The sequence below is a fragment of the Lepidochelys olivacea genome, assembly GCF_965140295.1.
Source record: "Lepidochelys olivacea isolate rLepOli2 genome assembly, chromosome: 1".
Lineage (NCBI taxonomy): Eukaryota > Metazoa > Chordata > Testudines > Cheloniidae > Lepidochelys > Lepidochelys olivacea.
This window is the reverse complement of record NC_140411.1, coordinates 57,081,792-57,098,721: the sequence shown is the minus strand read 5'-3', so window position 1 is coordinate 57,098,721 and position 16,930 is coordinate 57,081,792. Positions and strand designations below refer to the sequence as shown.

General features: G+C 45.1%; 1 protein-coding gene across 1 annotated transcript in view; it reads right to left on the bottom strand.

Annotated features, from left to right (window-relative positions):
• Positions 1-987: 987 nt before the first annotated feature.
• NEK5 (NIMA related kinase 5) overlaps positions 988-16,930 on the bottom strand; it is a 56,112-nt gene continuing 40,169 nt past the window's right edge. Inside the window, exons 19-24 of the mRNA XM_084637506.1 lie at positions 15,031-15,154; positions 14,675-14,806; positions 12,401-12,541; positions 5,020-5,134; positions 4,359-4,499; positions 988-1,504 (exon numbers count right to left, since the gene is read on the bottom strand). Of these exons, the coding sequence (XP_084493632.1) occupies positions 1,027-1,504; positions 4,359-4,499; positions 5,020-5,134; positions 12,401-12,541; positions 14,675-14,806; positions 15,031-15,154 (1,131 nt within the window). The 3' untranslated portion in view covers positions 988-1,026. The remainder of the gene's footprint in view (positions 1,505-4,358; positions 4,500-5,019; positions 5,135-12,400; positions 12,542-14,674; positions 14,807-15,030; positions 15,155-16,930) is intronic.

Genomic DNA, 16,930 nt, shown 5'->3' with positions numbered 1-16,930 from the left:
TTGTTTTCTCCTACCCTCCTATGTTTTTTCTATTTTTAAAGAAAATTGAAAACTTGATCAGACAGAGCCTATTCCATTGGGTCACAAATTTGGACTTTAAACTATTGCTTCATGTAACATGGAAACTTTAGTCTAATGGTTAAAACACTGCAGCAGTAGACTTCTGCTTTTAACAAAAATGGTTAGTTTGCTACAGCCTACTATAGGCTAAGTGGCTCTGGGAAGAAGGATAAAGGAGTTTGAGGCGCAAGTGGTGTTCTCGTCCATCCTCCCCGTGGAAGGAAAAGGCCTGGGTAGGGACCGTCGAATCGTGGAAGTGAACGAATGGCTATGCAGGTGGTGTTGGAGAGAAGGCTTTGGATTCTTTGACCATGGGATGGTCTTCCATGAAGGAGGAGTGCTGGGCAGAGACGGGCTCCACCTTACGAAGAGAGGGAAGAGCATCTTTGCAAGCAGGCTGGCTAACCTAGTGAGGTTCACTGGGGGAAGGAGACCAAAGCCCTGAGGTAAGTGGAAAAGTGGGATACCAGGAGGAAGCACAGGCAGGAATGTCTGTGAGGGGAGGGCTCCTGCCTCATACTGAGAATGGGGGGCGATCAGCAGGTTATCTCAAGTGCTTATATACGAATGCACAAAGCCTTGGAAACAAGCAGGGAGAACTGGAGGTCCTGGTGATGTCAAGGAATTACAACGTAATTGGAATAACAGAGACTTGGTGGGATAACTCACATGACTGGAGTACTGTCATGGATGGTTATAAACTGTTCAGGAAGGACAGGCAGGGCAGAAAAGGTGGGAGAGTAGCACTGTATGTAAGGGAGCAGTATGACTGCTCAGAGCTCTGGTACGAAACTGCAGAAAAACCTGAGTGTCTCTGGATTAAGTTTAGAAGTGTGAGCAACAAGAGTGATGTAGTGGTGGGAGTCTGCTATAGACCACCGGACCAGGGGGATGAGGTGGATGAGGCTTTCTTCCGGCAGCTTGCAGAAGCTACTAGATCGCACGCCTTGGTTCTCATGGGTGACTTTAATTTTCCTGATATCTGCTGGGAGAGCAATACAGCGGTGCATAGACAATCCAGGAAGTTTTTGGAAAGCGTAGGGGACAATTTCCTGGTGCAAGTGCTAGAGGAACCAACTGGGGGGGAGCTTTTCTTGACCTGCTGCTCACAAACCGGGAAGAATTAGTGGGGGAAGCAAAAGTGGATGGGAATCTGGGAGGCAGTGACCATGAGTTGGTTGAGTTCAGGATCCTGACACAGGGAAGAAAGGTAAGCAGCAGGATACGGACCCTGGACTTCAGGAAAGCAGACTTCGACTCCCTCATGGAACGGATGGGTAGGATCCCCTGGGGGACTAACATGAAGGGGAAAGGAGTCCAGGAGAGCTGGCTGTATTTCAAGGAATCCCTGTTGAGGTTACAGGGACAAACCATCCCGATGTGTCGAAAGAATAGTAAATATGGCAGGCGACCAGCTTGGCTTAACGGTGAAATCCTAGCGGATCTGAAACATAAAAAAGAAGCTTAGACATATGACCAGGGAAGAGTATAAAAATATTGCTCAGGCATGTAGAAATAAAATCAGGAGGGCCAAATCGCACCTGGAGCTGCAGCTAGCAAGAGATGTCAAGAGTAACAAGAAGGATTTCTTCAGGTATGTTGGCAACAAGAAGAAAGCCAAGGAAAGTGTGCGCCCCTTAATGAATGAGGGAGGCAACCTAGTGACAGAGGATGTGGAAAAAGGCTAATGTACTCAATGCTTTTTTTGCCTCTGTCTTCACTAACAAGGTCAGCTCCCAGACTGCTGCATTGGGCATCACAACATGGGGAATAGATGGCCAGCCCTCTGTGGAGAAAGAGGTGGTTAGGGACTATTTAGAAAAGCTGGACGTGCACAAGTCCACGCGGCCGGACGAGTTGCATCTGAGAGTGCTAAAGGAATTGGCGGCTGTGATTGCAGAGCCATTGGCCATTATCTTTGAAAACTCGTGGCGAACGGGGGAAGCCCAGATGACTGGAAAAAGGCTAATGTAGTGCCAATCTTTAAAAAAGGGAAGGAGGAGGATCCTGGGAACTACAGGCCAGTCAGCCTCACCTCAGTTCCCGGAAAAATCATAGAGCAGATCCTCAAAGAATCAATCCTGAAGCACTTACATGAGAGGAAAGTGATCAGGAACAGTCAGCGTGGATTCACCAAGGGAAGGTCATGCCTGACTAATCTAATCGCCTTCTATGATGAGATTACTGGTTCTGTGGATGAAGGGAAAGCAGTGGATGTATTGTTTCTTGACTTTAGCAAAGCTTTTGACACGGTCTCCCACAGTATTCTTGTCAGCAAGTTAAAGAAGTATGGGCTGGATGAATGCACTATAAGGTGGGTAGAAAGTTGGCTAGATTGTCGGGTTCAACGGGTAGTGATCAATGGCTCCGTGTCTAGTTGGCAGCCGGTGTCAAGTGGAGTGCCCCAGGGGTCGGTCCTGGGGTCGGTTTTGTTCAATATCTTCATAAATGATCTGGAGGATGGTGTGGATTGCACTCTCAGCAAATTTGCGGATGATACTAAACTGGGAGGAGTGGTAGATACGCTGGAGGGCAAGGATAGGATACAGAGGGACCTAGACAAATTGGAGGATTGGGCCAAAAGAAATCTGATGAGGTTCAATAAGGATAAGTGCAGAGTCCTGCACTTAGGACGGAAGAACCCAATGCACAGCTACAGACTAGGGACCGAATGGCTAGGCAGCAGTTCTGCGGAAAAGGACCTAGGGGTGACAGTGGACGAGAAGCTGCATATGAGTCAGCAGTGTGCCCTTGTTGCCGAGAAGGCCAGTGGCATTTTGGGATGTATAAGTAGGGGCATAGCGAGCAGATCGAGGGACGTGATCGTCCCCCTCTATTCGACATTGGTGAGGCCTCATCTGGAGTACTGTGTCCAGTTTTGGGCCCCACACTTCAAGAAGGATGTGGATAAATTGGAGAGAGTCCAGCGAAGGGCAACAAAAATGATTAGGGGTCTGGAACACATGACTTATGAGGAGAGGCTGAGGGAACTGGGATTGTTTAGTCTGCGGAAGAGAAGAATGAGGGGGTATTTGATAGCTGCTTTCAGCTACCTGAGAAGTGGTTCCAGAGAGGATGGTTCTAGACTATTCTCAGTGGTAGAAGAGGACAGGAGAAGGAGTAATGGTCTCAAGTTGCAGTGGGGGATGTTTAGGTTGGATATTAGGAAAAACTTTTTCACTAGGAGGGTGGTGAAACACTGGAATGCGTTACCTAGGGAGGTGGTAGAATCTCCTTCCTTAGAAGTTTTAAGGTCAGGCTTGACAAAGCCCTGGCTGGGATGATTTAATTGGGGATTGGTCCTGCTTTGAGCAGGGGGTTGGACTAGATGACCTCCTGAGGTCCCTTCCAACCCTGATATTCTATGATTCTAAGTAAAAAAGCTAGTAAGAGACAGGCAAAAACTATTAAAATCAAAAAGTTTTATTATTTGTGTTCCTTCCATTTAAATAGTATCCAGACAGCTTACATCTAAAATTTGAGAGGACAGGAGAAAATGACAGCTGGAATAACTCTTTACCATGTTCCAGCTGTCAAATTTTTTGCATAATGGCACTTTTAATTAGAAATTCAGATACATAACATACTGGGGTACTAGTAACCTTTGCTGCTGCTATTAATCATTATAAAAGAGTTTAAGTGTACCTGGTGCTATATAAAATAAGATCTGTGCAAGTCAAACTATGGGTTCCTGTCTCTTAATGGCTTACTAGCAGGAGCTTCAAGCTGCACAGGACAACATATAATGACTGGAAAGCTTCACAAAACAGATGGATTTTGGGGAAGAGAAGTAGGGGAGTAGATAACCGAAGAGTGCAATTCTGTCATGTGGAACAGATAAAAGAATCAGGAATGTACTAAAGAGTGGATAGAGAGAGGCAGTGTAGACGAGTAAAGATATAAGCAGAAGCTGAGTTTGCTTTTCATTTTAGCCCAAGATTTTTAAAAAAGATTAATTTTAGCCACTTGAATAAGTAGCCTGAATGTTAAAAGTGCAGCATGCCCAGCATGTCCCATTTGTTTCAAATGAGTGCTCAGCACTTTGAAAAGCAGGCTGCCACTTCAGGTGCCTAAATATGGATTGAAGAACCTAACTTTAGGCCCCCGTTTTTAAAATATTGGCCCTGCTATGGCTGTGTCTTCCAGCAACTTATGAAAGTCTTGAAACAGCAGTCAATCTCCTATTTTAGCTGAGTGCTGCTTCCTGCCTGCCTTCTCCATTACATATGTCAGCAGTAAATGGATCAGTGTTTCTGTCTAAAATCTCATCAGGTTTCCCAGGTATTTCACTAGCTAACCTGTCTTTCTCTTCTTCTGGTTCGTCTTTGTTCGCTGACTGGATTGGCACCTCTCTGACTTCCTCTGCCAGAGAAGTTATCACTTTTTCTAGTGATTCCACCAGTTCATCCCTCAATTCATCTTCAGATTCTTCAAAGTTCCTACATGTTTAAACAGAGAAAATGGATGTTAGTAAAATGTGTCTGTTATTAGCTGTCCTGGTCTCAAAGCCCATAAGGTCTCCATTTAAAAAAAAAATTGTTTTGTGAGGAGTATAAAAGCTGGGTATGAATTTTAAATATTTTCCTGCCCCCATTCCTCCATCCTGTTAAGCTTCACTAAAACGACAATGTAAATGATATGGAGACGGCCAATTTTATCATTATTGTATCTGCATTTTTCTACACTAATGGTGTAGTATAGATGCCATTAGTATTGGCATCTTCATGAACTAATTTAAGTCGACCTAATTCTGTAGTTTAACAACATGTAAAATCCAATTTGACTGCTAATAACTTGCTCTGTTTAATTACACTGAAAAATCTAAAGGTACAGAATTTTTTTTTAAGCAACTTAGCCTGCTGGGCCAATTTTCTTAAGAGAAGGAATCTGTCCGTTCATAGCTTTTCCCTCTTCTGGAGTAACTTGACTTAAGTTACCTTATCCACATCAGTGACTTACGTGTCGTCATCATCCGATCTTGGCTCAAGTCTGTTTTCATCGGTATCGATAGTGGAGCCTGCTTCTGCATTATCTTCCTTACTCTCTTTTGGCGGCCAGGGTGACAATGTCCCCTCTGGAGAGTGGAGGAGAAAGGTATCTGATAAATGTACATAAAATATCTAAAACCACTACAGAAATTCTTGGAAAGGATTTTGTTCAAATCACAACAGTGCAAACACCAGACTTCACTGGTAGCCATTGTTGCTGTTCATAGAAATATTTAGATAGCTCTAGCTCCCTAATCGTGTTACCAACACAAAACCTATGGGGTGGGAGGGCAACACAGATCTGAAAGTTCAGAGAAGACTAAATTTTTAAAAGTTGCCAGGGTATTGATTAAGGGCCTTATTCTGCAAATAATCCAACTGGAATGGATATGACTACTTGGGTAGCAAGGTATTTAATGTGAGCAAAGGTGGCAAAATTGGGTCTTAAGTCTGGTTTATTAGACTTAATCACTAAAAGACAAATCAGCTAAAAATTTGTGATCCTATTACAGCACTTGGTCTATGGCTTGTTGAATATGGGTAGTTGTTAGGGGGCTTATTCCTTCACCCACTCACTTCCCTGGTCCTTCTCGCATGAACAGAGAGCAACAATACCCAAAGTCCAAAGGTGCAAACAATTCGATGTTTATTGGGGTGAACTTCCAGCAAGCATGATTCCAGTTTCCTTCCTTAGTATCCTCCTTCCCAGCTCTGACACCACAGAGCCTTACACCTGTGTCCCTGTTCCCATTCCTGCCCTTAGCCAAACATGATTCCAATTTCCCCACCCCCATTCCCTGTTCCCATTTCCCCCACCCGCATGCCCACCCCCACACCCCTACTTCCTGATTGATTGCAGACTATATAGTAAAACTTGAGTTCTGCTTTGCTATACTTTAACCAATCATGTTCCTGAAATTTAACTAACCAATCCTAACATATTGTAACATGATTATGTACTCAATTATATCCCACCACCTTAATTAGCCTTACACCCAGCAAAATTAATTATACAGCAGACAGAAACAATCACAGTACCAGACAGAGATTATACAGACAAACAATAGCAAAGTGGGAACTATAATGACAAAACAATACAGAAGTGAGGATTTCACATCCCAGCTATTGATAAGTGATTTCTTGCCAGACAGGATGCTATCAAACTAAGTTTCCTTTTACATTTTCTAGGCACTTCCCTTTCTCTGGAGGTGATAGGCACTATCAGGACAGGATTGTATTCCTAACAGCCCAACAGCACCTGATTTCAATGTGACTAGTTTCGAATGTGAGGATGTGACTGTTCGCTTCCTAGCTTATGGCTGCCTCTGCTGCTTAGCCAAAGGCCTTAGCCTAAGCACAGGGCCTCAGATTGTCACAGTAAGGGTATGTCTACACTACGGAATAAGGTCGAATTTATATAAGTCGGTTTTTTAGAAATCGGTTTTATATATTCGAGTGTGTGTGTCCCCACAGAAAATGCTCTAAGTGCATTAAGTGCATTAACTCAACGGAGTGCTTCCACAGTACCGAGGCAAGCGTCGACTTCCGGAGCGTTGCACTGTGGGTAGCTATCCCACAGTTCCCGCAGTCTCCGCTACCCATTGGAATTCTGGGTTGAGATCCCAATGCCTGATGGGGCTAAAACATTGTCGCGGGTGGTTCTGGGTACATATCGTCAGGCCCCCATTCCCTCCCTCCCTCCATGAAAGCAAGGGCAGACAATCATTTCGCGCCTTTTTTCCTGAGTTACCTGTGCAGATGCCATACCACGGCAAGCATGGAGCCCGCTCAGGTAACCGTCACCCTATGTCTCCTGGGTGCTGGCAGACGTGGTACTGCATTGCTACACAGTAGCAGCAACCCATTGCCTTCTGGCAGCAGATGGTGCAATACGACTGGTAGCCGTCATCGTCATGTCTGAGGTGCTCATGGCCACGTCGGCCGGGAGCGTCTGGGCAGACATAGGCGCAGGGACTAAATTTGGAGTGACTTGAGCAGGTCATTCTCTTTAGTCCTGCAGTCAGTCCTATTGAACCGTCTTATGTTGAGCAGGCAGGCGAGACGATTGCTAGCAGTCGTACTGTACCATCTTCTGCCGGGCAGGCAAGAGATGAGGCTGGCTAGCAGTCGTATTGTACCATCTTCTGCCGGGCAGGCAAGAGATGAGGATGGCTAGCAGTCGTATTGCACCATCTTCTGCCGAGCAGCCATGAGATGTGGATGGCATGCAGTCCTACTGCACCGTCTGCTGCCAGCCAAAGATGTAAAAGATAGATGGAGTGGATCAAAACAAAAAATAGACCAGATTTGTTTTGTACTCATTTGCTTCCCCTCCCCTCCCCCGTCTAGGGGACTCATTCCTCTAGGTCACACTGCAGTCACTCACAGAGAAGGTGCAGCGAGGTAAATCAAGCCATGTATCAATCAGAGGCCAGACTAACCTCCTTGTTCCAATAAGAACAATAACTTAGGTGCACCATTTCTTATTGGAACCCTCCGTGAAGTCCTGCCTGAAATACTCCTTGATGTAAAGACACCCCCTTTGTTGATTTTAGCTCCCTGAAGCCAACCCTGTAAGCCGTGTCGTCAGAAGCCCCTCCCTCCATCAGAGCAACGGCAGACAATCGTTTCACGCCTTTTTTCTGTGCGGACGCCATACCAAGGCAAGCATGGAGGCCGCTCAGCTCACTTTGGCAATTAGGAGCACATTGATCAGGACATGAACACAGATTTCTCTGAAAGCATGGGCCCTGACAATGCATGCATCATGGTGCTGATGGGGCAGGTTCATGCTGTGGAACGCCGATTCCGGGCTCTGGAAACAAGCACAGACTGGTGGGACCGCATAGTGTTGCAGGTCTGGGACGATTCCCAGTGGCTGCGAAACTTTCGCATGCGTAAGGGCACTTTCATGGAACTTTGTGACTTGCTTTCCCCTGCCCTGAAGCGCATGAATACCAAGATAAGAGCAGCCCTCACAGTTGAGAAGCGAGTGGCGATAGCCCTGTGGAAGCTTGCAACGCCAGACAGCTACTGGTCAGTCGGGAATCAGTTTGGAGTGGGCAAATCTACTGTTGGGGCTGCTGTGATGCAAGTAGCCCACGCAATCAAAGATCTGCTGATATCAAGGGTAGTGACCCTGGGAACTGTGCAGGTCATAGTGGATGGCTTTGCTGCAATGGGATTCCCTAACTGTGGTGGGGCCATAGACGGAACCCATATCCCTATCTTGGCACCAGAGCACCAAGCCGGCGAGTACATAAACTGCAAGGGGTACTTTTCAATAGTGCTGCAAGCTCTGGTGGATCACAAGGGACATTTCACCAACATCAACGTGGGATGGCCGGGAAAGGTACATGACGCTCGCATCTTCAGGAACTCTGGTCTGTTTCAAAAGCTGCAGGAAGGGACTTTATTCCCAGACCAGAAAATAACTGTTGGGGATGTTGAAATGCCTATATGTATCCTTGGGGACCCAGCCTACCCCTTAATGCCATGGCTCATGAAGCCGTACACAGGCAGCCTGGACAGTAGTCAGGAGCTGTTCAACTACAGGCTGAGCAAGTGCAGAATGGTGGTAGAATGTGCATTTGGACGTTTAAAGGCACGCTGGCGCAGTTTACTGACTCGCTTAGACCTCAGCGAAACCAATATTCCCACTGTTATTACTGCTTGCTGTGTGCTCCACAATATCTGTGAGAGTAAGGGGGAGACGTTTATGGCGGGGTGGGAGGTTGAGGCAAATCGCCTGGCTGCTGGTTACGCGCAGCCAGACACCAGGGCGGTTAGAAGAGCACAGGAGGGCGCGGTACGCATCAGAGAAGCTTTGAAAACCAGTTTCATGACTGGCCAGGCTACGGTGTGAAAGTTCTGTTTGTTTCTCCTTGATGAAACCCCCCGCCCCTTGGTTCACTCTACTTCCCTGCAAGCTAACCACCCTCCCCTCCTCCCTTTAATCATTGCTTGCAGAGGCAATAAAGTCATTGTTGCTTCACATTCATGCATTCTTTATTCATTCATCACACGAACGGGGATGACTACCAAGGTAGCCCAGGAGGGGTGGTGGAGGAGGGAAGGAAAATGCCACACAGCACTTTAAAAGTTTATAACTTTAAAATTTATTGAATGCCAGCCTTCTTTTTTTTTGGGCAATCCTCTGTGGCGGAGTGGCTGGTTGGCCGGTGGCCCCCCCACCGCGTTCTTGGGCGTCTGGGTGTGGAGGCTATGGAACTTGGGGAGGAGGGTGGTTGGTTACACAGGGGCTGTAGTGGCAGTCTGTGCTCCAGCTGCCTTTGCTGCAGCTCAACCATACACTGGAGCATACTGGTTTGGTCCTCCAGCAGCCTCAGCATTGAATCCTGCCTCCTCTCATCATGCTGCTGCCACATTTGAGCTTCAGCCCTCTCTTCAGCCCGCCACTTACTCTCTTCAGCCCACCACCTCTCCTCCTGGTCATTTTGTGCTTTCCTGCACTCTGACATTATTTGCCTCCACGCATTCATCTGTGCTCTGTCAGTGTGGGAGGACAGCAAGAGCTCAGAGAACATTTCGTCACAAGTGCCTTTTTTTTTTCTTTCTAATCTTCACTAGCCTCTGGGAAGGAGAAGATCCTGTGATCATTGAAACACATGCAGCTGGTGGAGAAAAAAAAGGGGGACAGCGGTATTTAAAAAGACACATTTTATAAAACAGTGGCTACATTCTTTCAGGGTAAACCTTGCTGTTAACATTACATACATAGCACATGTGCTTTCGTTACAAGGTCGCATTTTGCCTCCCCCCACCGCGTGGCTACCCCCTCAAGCCTCCCCCCTCCCCGTAGCTAACAGCGGGGAACATTTCTGTTCAGCCACAGGCAAACAGCCCAGCAGGAACGGGCTCCTCTGAGTGTCCCCTGAAGAAAAGTACCCTATTTCAACCAGGTGACCATGAATGATATCTCACTCTCCTGCGGATTACACAGAGAGATAAAGAACGGATGTTGTTTGAACACCAGCAAACATATACTGCAATGCTTTGTTGTACAATGATTCCCGAGTACGTGTTACTGTCGTGGAGTGGTAAAGTGTCCTACCATGAAGGACGCAATAAGGCTGCCCTCCCCAGAAACCTTTTGTACAGGCTTTGGGAGTACATCCAGGAGAGCCGCGAATGCCAGGGCAAAGTAATCCTTTCACATGCTTGCTTTTAAACCACGTATAGTATTTTAAAAGGTACACTCACCGGAGGTCCCTTCTCCGCCTGCCGGGTCCAGGAAGCAGCCTTGGGTGGGTTCGGGGGGTACTGGCTCCAGGTCCAGGGTGAGAAACAGTTCCTGGCTGTTGGGAAAACCGGTTTCTCCGCTTGCTTGCTGTGAGCTATCTACAACCTCCTCCTCATCATCATCTTCTTCATCCCCAAAACCTGCTTCCGTGTTGCCTCCATCTCCATTGAAGGAGTCGAACAACACGGCTGGGGTAGTGGTGGCTGAACCCCCTAAAATGGCATGCAGCTCATCATAGAAGCGGCATGTTTGGGGCTCTGACCCGGAGTGGCCGTTCGCCTCTCTGGTTTTCTGGTAGGCTTGCCTCAGCTCCTTAAGTTTCACGCGGCATTGCTTCGGGTCCCTGTTATGGCCTCTGTCCTTCATGCCCTGGGAGATTTTGACAAAGGTTTTGGCATTTTGAAAACTGGAACGGAGTTCTGATAGCACGGATTCCTCTCCCCATACAGCGATCAGATCCCGTACCTCCCGTTCAGTCCCTGCTGGAGCTCTTTTGCGATTCTGGGACTCCATCATGGTCACCTCTGCTGATGAGCTCTGCATGGTCACCTGCAGCTTGCCACACTGGCCAAAAAGGAAATGAGATTCAAAAGTTCTCAGTTCTTTTCCTGTCTACCTGGCCAGTGCATCTGAATTGAGAGTGCTGTCCAGATTGGTCACAATGGAGCACTCTGGGATAGCTCCCGGAGGCCAATACCGTCAAATTGTGTCCACAGTACCCCAAATTCGAGCCGGCAAGGCCGATTTAAGCGCTAATCCACTTGTCGGGGTGAAGTAAGGAAATCGATTTTAAGAACCCTTTAAGTCGAAATAAAGGGCTTCATCGTGTGGACGGGTGCAGGTTTACATCGATTTAACGCTGCTAAATTCGACCTAAAGTCCTAATGTAGACCAGGGCTAAGAGAAGGCCCTTACACCGGCAGACAGAGATTTTGATTCTTTCTTTTATACCTCTATAACTAGCCAAGTGATAAGAATACACCTAAATTCTTAGAGTATAGGCCTTTACAGACAGGCCTGAATACCTATATCCTAACAGTAGTGAGGTCTTAGTTTGGTTCAAATTTCTTAAAAGAAGTATATCTATGGGGAGAGAATAATATGGTCAGGATGGGGTAGTTTTTAAAATAGCCTGATGTGCTAAGAAAGCACATGCATGTTAGTTAGCTAGGGAGCGTTGATTGTGCAACTTCAAATGAAAGAATTTTCCCTGTAATCCATTTAGGAGGCTTGTGTTTGACACATGCAGTTGAGCTGGTTTTAAAGGCCTGTATCTAATTCCATGTTCAGTTAATTTGCATTGGAGCATGCAAAACATACTAATTTCCAGTTGCACTAATTACATGATGAAAATTGTTTTACACTTACTTTTTGGCAACGTGCACTGTAACTTTGCGTTCGGTTTTTTCTTTTTAAAAACCATCATCCTAACAGTATGCTGCAACCTAACTGATTAGGGCTCAATGCAGATGTCTTATATGTGGAATTGTACCATGTTCGATCATGTAAAGTCAGTGATTGTGCTTTTGCCATCACATGCTATATCTTGTAGACGATATATCCAAAAACAGGATGCAGCTAGTAATGTATGGAAGATTTTCTTATGTCTTGGGAAAGTGTTTTGAAAAATGTTCATTGCCAGAGATGGCTCTCTCTAAAGTAATAGTGTCTGAATTCCCATTCTAGTCCAGTTCTTGTCCCCTGACAAAGTGAAACTGATAAATATATCAAAATAACGCGGGACAGAAAAAATGTGCTAGCTTTGTGAAGTTGGTAAGCTGCAAAAGTTCAGTGGCAGTCATACCACCATCTGGATCCCCCTAGCTCTAAAATACTAATCATCTACTAAATGATTGAACCCTTCTCTTCAGTCTTAATAGTTTGCCAAGTGGTTAAAAGATTTTTGTTTCACAAGTCCTCTACCAACTACAATAAGAACAATATAATCAAAGAAAAACTGTCTGGAGATGTTGGACATCTTATGTCTCTTTCCACTCTTGAGATATCTCATTTCTATTTTCATTATCAAAATACAGAGTAAAATTCTTCAGAGGACTTATCCTATAATTGACAGTAACAAATATCCTACCAGATTCCTCTTCAGTCCAGCCAAAGGAGTCATTAGATAGTTCTGCTTTCGCTAAGATACTCAGCAGTGTGCTAGGTGCTTCTTGTTTCCACTGTTTCCTGTTTTCTGGGGTTTCTTCAGGTACGACAACCACCTGGCCAGCTAGGAAACAGGAGGAGCATCAGGTTGCTGCATGTGATAAAACGTGAATGTGACTTGGCATTACTGCAATGTTCCCTTGCCAACTTAAAAGATTTTCATTTTTATAGTGGAGTTTCTCATTTCTTTGGCTCCTTAAGTAGCCAATTGCTTTCCTTGTGGGATTTTTCCTTCTCCAAGCAGACTGCTTTATCTGCAGTATTTGATCTGACTGGTATTGCAAGGAAGGCCTACTTCTGGAGTATTTGCCACCAAAGTTTCTAATGATCAGATAACACTATTGTTTCTAATACTCAAAAATAATAGAATTAAACACTTTGTCCTCACTATAAAGTATCTGTGCAAGAATAATTACATTTTCATTAAAGCAAAATAGCCTTCTACAATTCAGACCTTGTGTAAGCAGGTGCAACTCCATTGACTAATTCCTGATTTCTTTCTCATAGTCCATTACAGGCTGAGAAAGCTGCAGAGGAGGTGTCCCTGAGGTGGAATGAAACACAAAAGGGATGGTGTGGTCCCTAAACCCATGTAAAGGGGAAAAGAGCAAACATGGTTTAGCTCCAATCCCTGGGGCTAATGGAAGCCTTTCCATGCCAGTTGTAGGCATGTGTACAAATCCCTTGGAGGGTCTCCATTAAGAAACCTGCATGTGGAGGGGAAGTGAAGCCAGCACATAGTGTAGTGGTGGTGGTCTTCCCTGGGGATAGACAAGGAGCTACAGGATGGTGCTGTGCTTCTCTTATAGATCCCTGAGCTCCATCTACCCTGTCACTAATCCCTGCCGCTGGAGGAGAGAAGGCAGAAGGTCTGCAAGTCCTAAGTGAGACTACTGCTATCTTTGCCCTCTTGTGAGTGTTTCGGGTGGGGGGAGGACATAGCTCACTGTTGTTATTTATTGAGTGCCATAGTGGAGTTTGGCCCTGTACACACAGAGGAGACTGCCAGAACAAGCCTACAGTCAAAATTAGACCTAAATAATACAGCTCATGCATAATACACTGAACAAAGGTTTAATCTAAGAGTGGCACAGATATTCTTTTCTACAACAGTAAATAGCAAGCCCCTGGACAACTAGGGATTAACAAAGCTCTCAGGGCAGTTCCATGACATTCCCTTCTGCTGGGAGAATGGTGGCTATAATATTGTTTCTTTACAATGTGGAGTTTGGATATTAAAGGAAGAGGAAAATCCTCAGTGTGCTGATATGGAGGGCCCCCCAGGAAAATATTTAGGCCAGGCTTTAGTTGGGCCTCAGCCCAACAGTCAATATTAGCTGTGCAGTTTTTCACCCACAATTAAATATGATTAAATTGCATCCACAACTGCACTTGTCTAAAAACCTGCTTTTAATTGTGCTTGCAATTCTGGAGGTCATTGTGAAAACTAAGGCCATAGGGCCACCTTCTGTCTTTCCCAGTGGCAGTCCCTGCAGACAGTCTTGCTGAGTCCAGGCACCCATTGCAGAGTTGACACACACAGAGAACTGGTATCAGAGCAGCCTACTCTGAAAAGATGGATCACAACCACCACCACCCTTTGGAAGGGTACAACAGGCACTCTGCCATGTGACAGCATATTTCTGTGTATCTGTGCAGAAACAGGAGAAGGATCATGACTCCATCCCCACGCCACTCTTGGGTGCTGTTGCTGATAGACATCCCTGGTCCCTGAGTGCCAGGAACACAAGGCCCAAGACTGTGGTTATCCCTTGTGCACATTTGCAAGGTGGGAGATAGCTTCTTGCACCTTTTCCCAGCCTGTACACCCATGCAGGGCAAGCCACAGTCTAGCTCATATGATAAAGCACTAGTTAAGCACTAATGATGATAACACCAACCTCTTTTTAGTGCTTTTCATCAGTAGATCTCAAAGCACTTTACAAAAGGTGGAAAGTAGCATTATCCCCATTTTACACATGTTAGAACAAATGGAAAATTATTATTACATCCTTTGGTTGAACATATGCGATAACCTCAATTATCATGACAAACTCCGGTAATAACAGCACAGCAGATCTCATGAATATTCTGCTGTGAAACTCCCAAATGAAAACACTGTTTAAATGTCTATAACCGGTCTGGCTGGATTAAGTTGGTCTTTGTCTACACGCAGTAAAAAACAACAAATTCATACCAAGTTCACTTTCAGCCATTGTAGGGCAGACAGATGTGACATCTGCCTCAGCTAGAAAATCCAGGAGAGTCTTTGGGACTCTAACTTGCCATTGTTTTCTGATTTCCATGGTATTATCTATATTGCCAGCCTCTAAGGGAAAGAAAAGAACAAATAAATATTTCAATGCCCTTCAAACAGATTTTACTGTGATTCTAATGCTTACTCTGACATACCTGTATATTGGAAACAAATCCTGTAAACAAGAATCCATCAGATGTTATGATAGGAGTCACTGACTGAATTTAAGTGAGTGTAACTACTAATTAATTTCCAAGTCAATATATTCACTTGCCCTGTGCTTCCCTAAGTAATACCTGCTTCTGGAGAGCAAAGTTCTTCCAAAGATTTTTGTGTGTAATCTTCATAGATCTTCATCCATTTCTCCTTAAGATTCTCACCATCCTCAAAAGTTAACGTCTCATTAAGTTTATCTAGTTCCTGAAACAAAATAGATTTTAGTAAGAAACAGAACACAAACATTGGGCAGTCACTTAATTCCCATTTTTATTGATTTTTTTCAAATGTTTTCAGGTGGACAGGTAGATTGAAACAGTGACACAACATGAAAAGTGATAATGCAGCAGGAGTTTCAGAATACACATGATTATTTGTAAAACACTGGTTTGCAAGAGGCTTTCCAAACATGTAGGAAGACAAGCTGGTAGAATGGTGCCTAATAAATAATATGCGTTATTTTGAAAATGCGTTCTACTTTCAGATGTTAGGGTTTTTAAAACACATAACCATATCACTCTCCCTATATATTCTAAAGTGTCATTTCAATTTCTTCCAAAAGTGTCTAATTCACTGTTGTATTATTCCTGCTTTGTGCTTAGAATCATAGAAGATTAGGGTTGGAAGAGACCTCAGGAGATCATGTAGTCCTACCCCCTGCTCAAAGCAGGACCAATTCCAACTAAATCATCCCAGCCAGGGCTTTGTCAAGCTAGGCCTTAAAAACCTTTAAGGATGGAGATTCCACCATCTCCCTCGGTAACCCATTCCATTGTTTCACCACCCTCCTAGTGAAATAGTTTTTCCTAATATCCAACCTAGACCTCCCCCACTGCAACTTGCTCCTAGTTCTGTCATCTGCCACCACTGAGAACAGCCTACCTCCATCCTCTTTGGAACCCCCTGTGACGCAGCAGGGAGGGGGGAGTGTTGACCTGGAAATGTGGCAGGGGAGTTTCAATGGGAGACCCAAGAGCCTGTAACCTGAGCCGGAGCGGGAGGTAACACCTCTACCCAGGAATGTGAACAGAGGCTGCAGGAGGGAGCCTGCTAAGGGGGGGTTTAGTTTCAGTTTGGTGCTGGGTGGTGGAACACAGGGAACCCCAGGGCTGGGGTCTAAGCTCCCTGGTCCCCCAGAAGGACTTGACTGAGGGGTCCTGGTTGTACCCACAAGCTCTGTTTGAGACTGTGTCCCTGTTGTCCAATAAACCTTCTGTTTTACTGGCTGGCTGAGAGTCTCAGTGAATCCCAGGAAGAGAGGTGCAGGGCCTGGACTCCCCCATACTCCATGACACCCCCCTTCAGGTAGTTGAAGGCTGCTATTAAATTCCCCCTCACTCTTCTCTTCTGCAGACTAAATAAGTCCAGTTTCCTCAGGCTCTCCTTGTAAGGGTCCAGAAATGCTACGAACTTTTGAATTCTATGGAACAACCACCAACTCAAAACAACAGTAGCTAGTAGCTCCAAAAGCAGCCATTGACATGTTCCAGAAATACTCAAAGGCACCTTATTAAAGTAATTTATAAGGCAAATTTGGAGTTTGCAAACTAAATCACTTTTGAGATATGATATTCCCCAAAAAAACTTTTACAAAAGTAAAATTACTCTGAGCTTTCGTCCTTTTGTTTCTGATTAGGGCTGTTGATTAATCGCAGTTAACTCACGTGATTAACTCAAAAAATTAATAGCGATTAAAAAAATTAATCGCAATTAATTGCACAGTTAAACAATAGACTACCAACTAAAATTTATTAAATATTTTTGGATGTCTTTCTACATTTTCAAATACACTGGATGCTCGCTAGAATGCGGGATTTGGGATCCATGCATGGTACCGTGTTAACACGGGGACCGAGTTAAAATGAATTGCAATTAAAGTAATTAAATTTGGGATCCATGGCCAAGACCGCGTTCTATGCGAATTTGCACTATGTAGATGCGCGCTCTAGCGAGGGTCCGGTATATATTGATTTCAGTTAC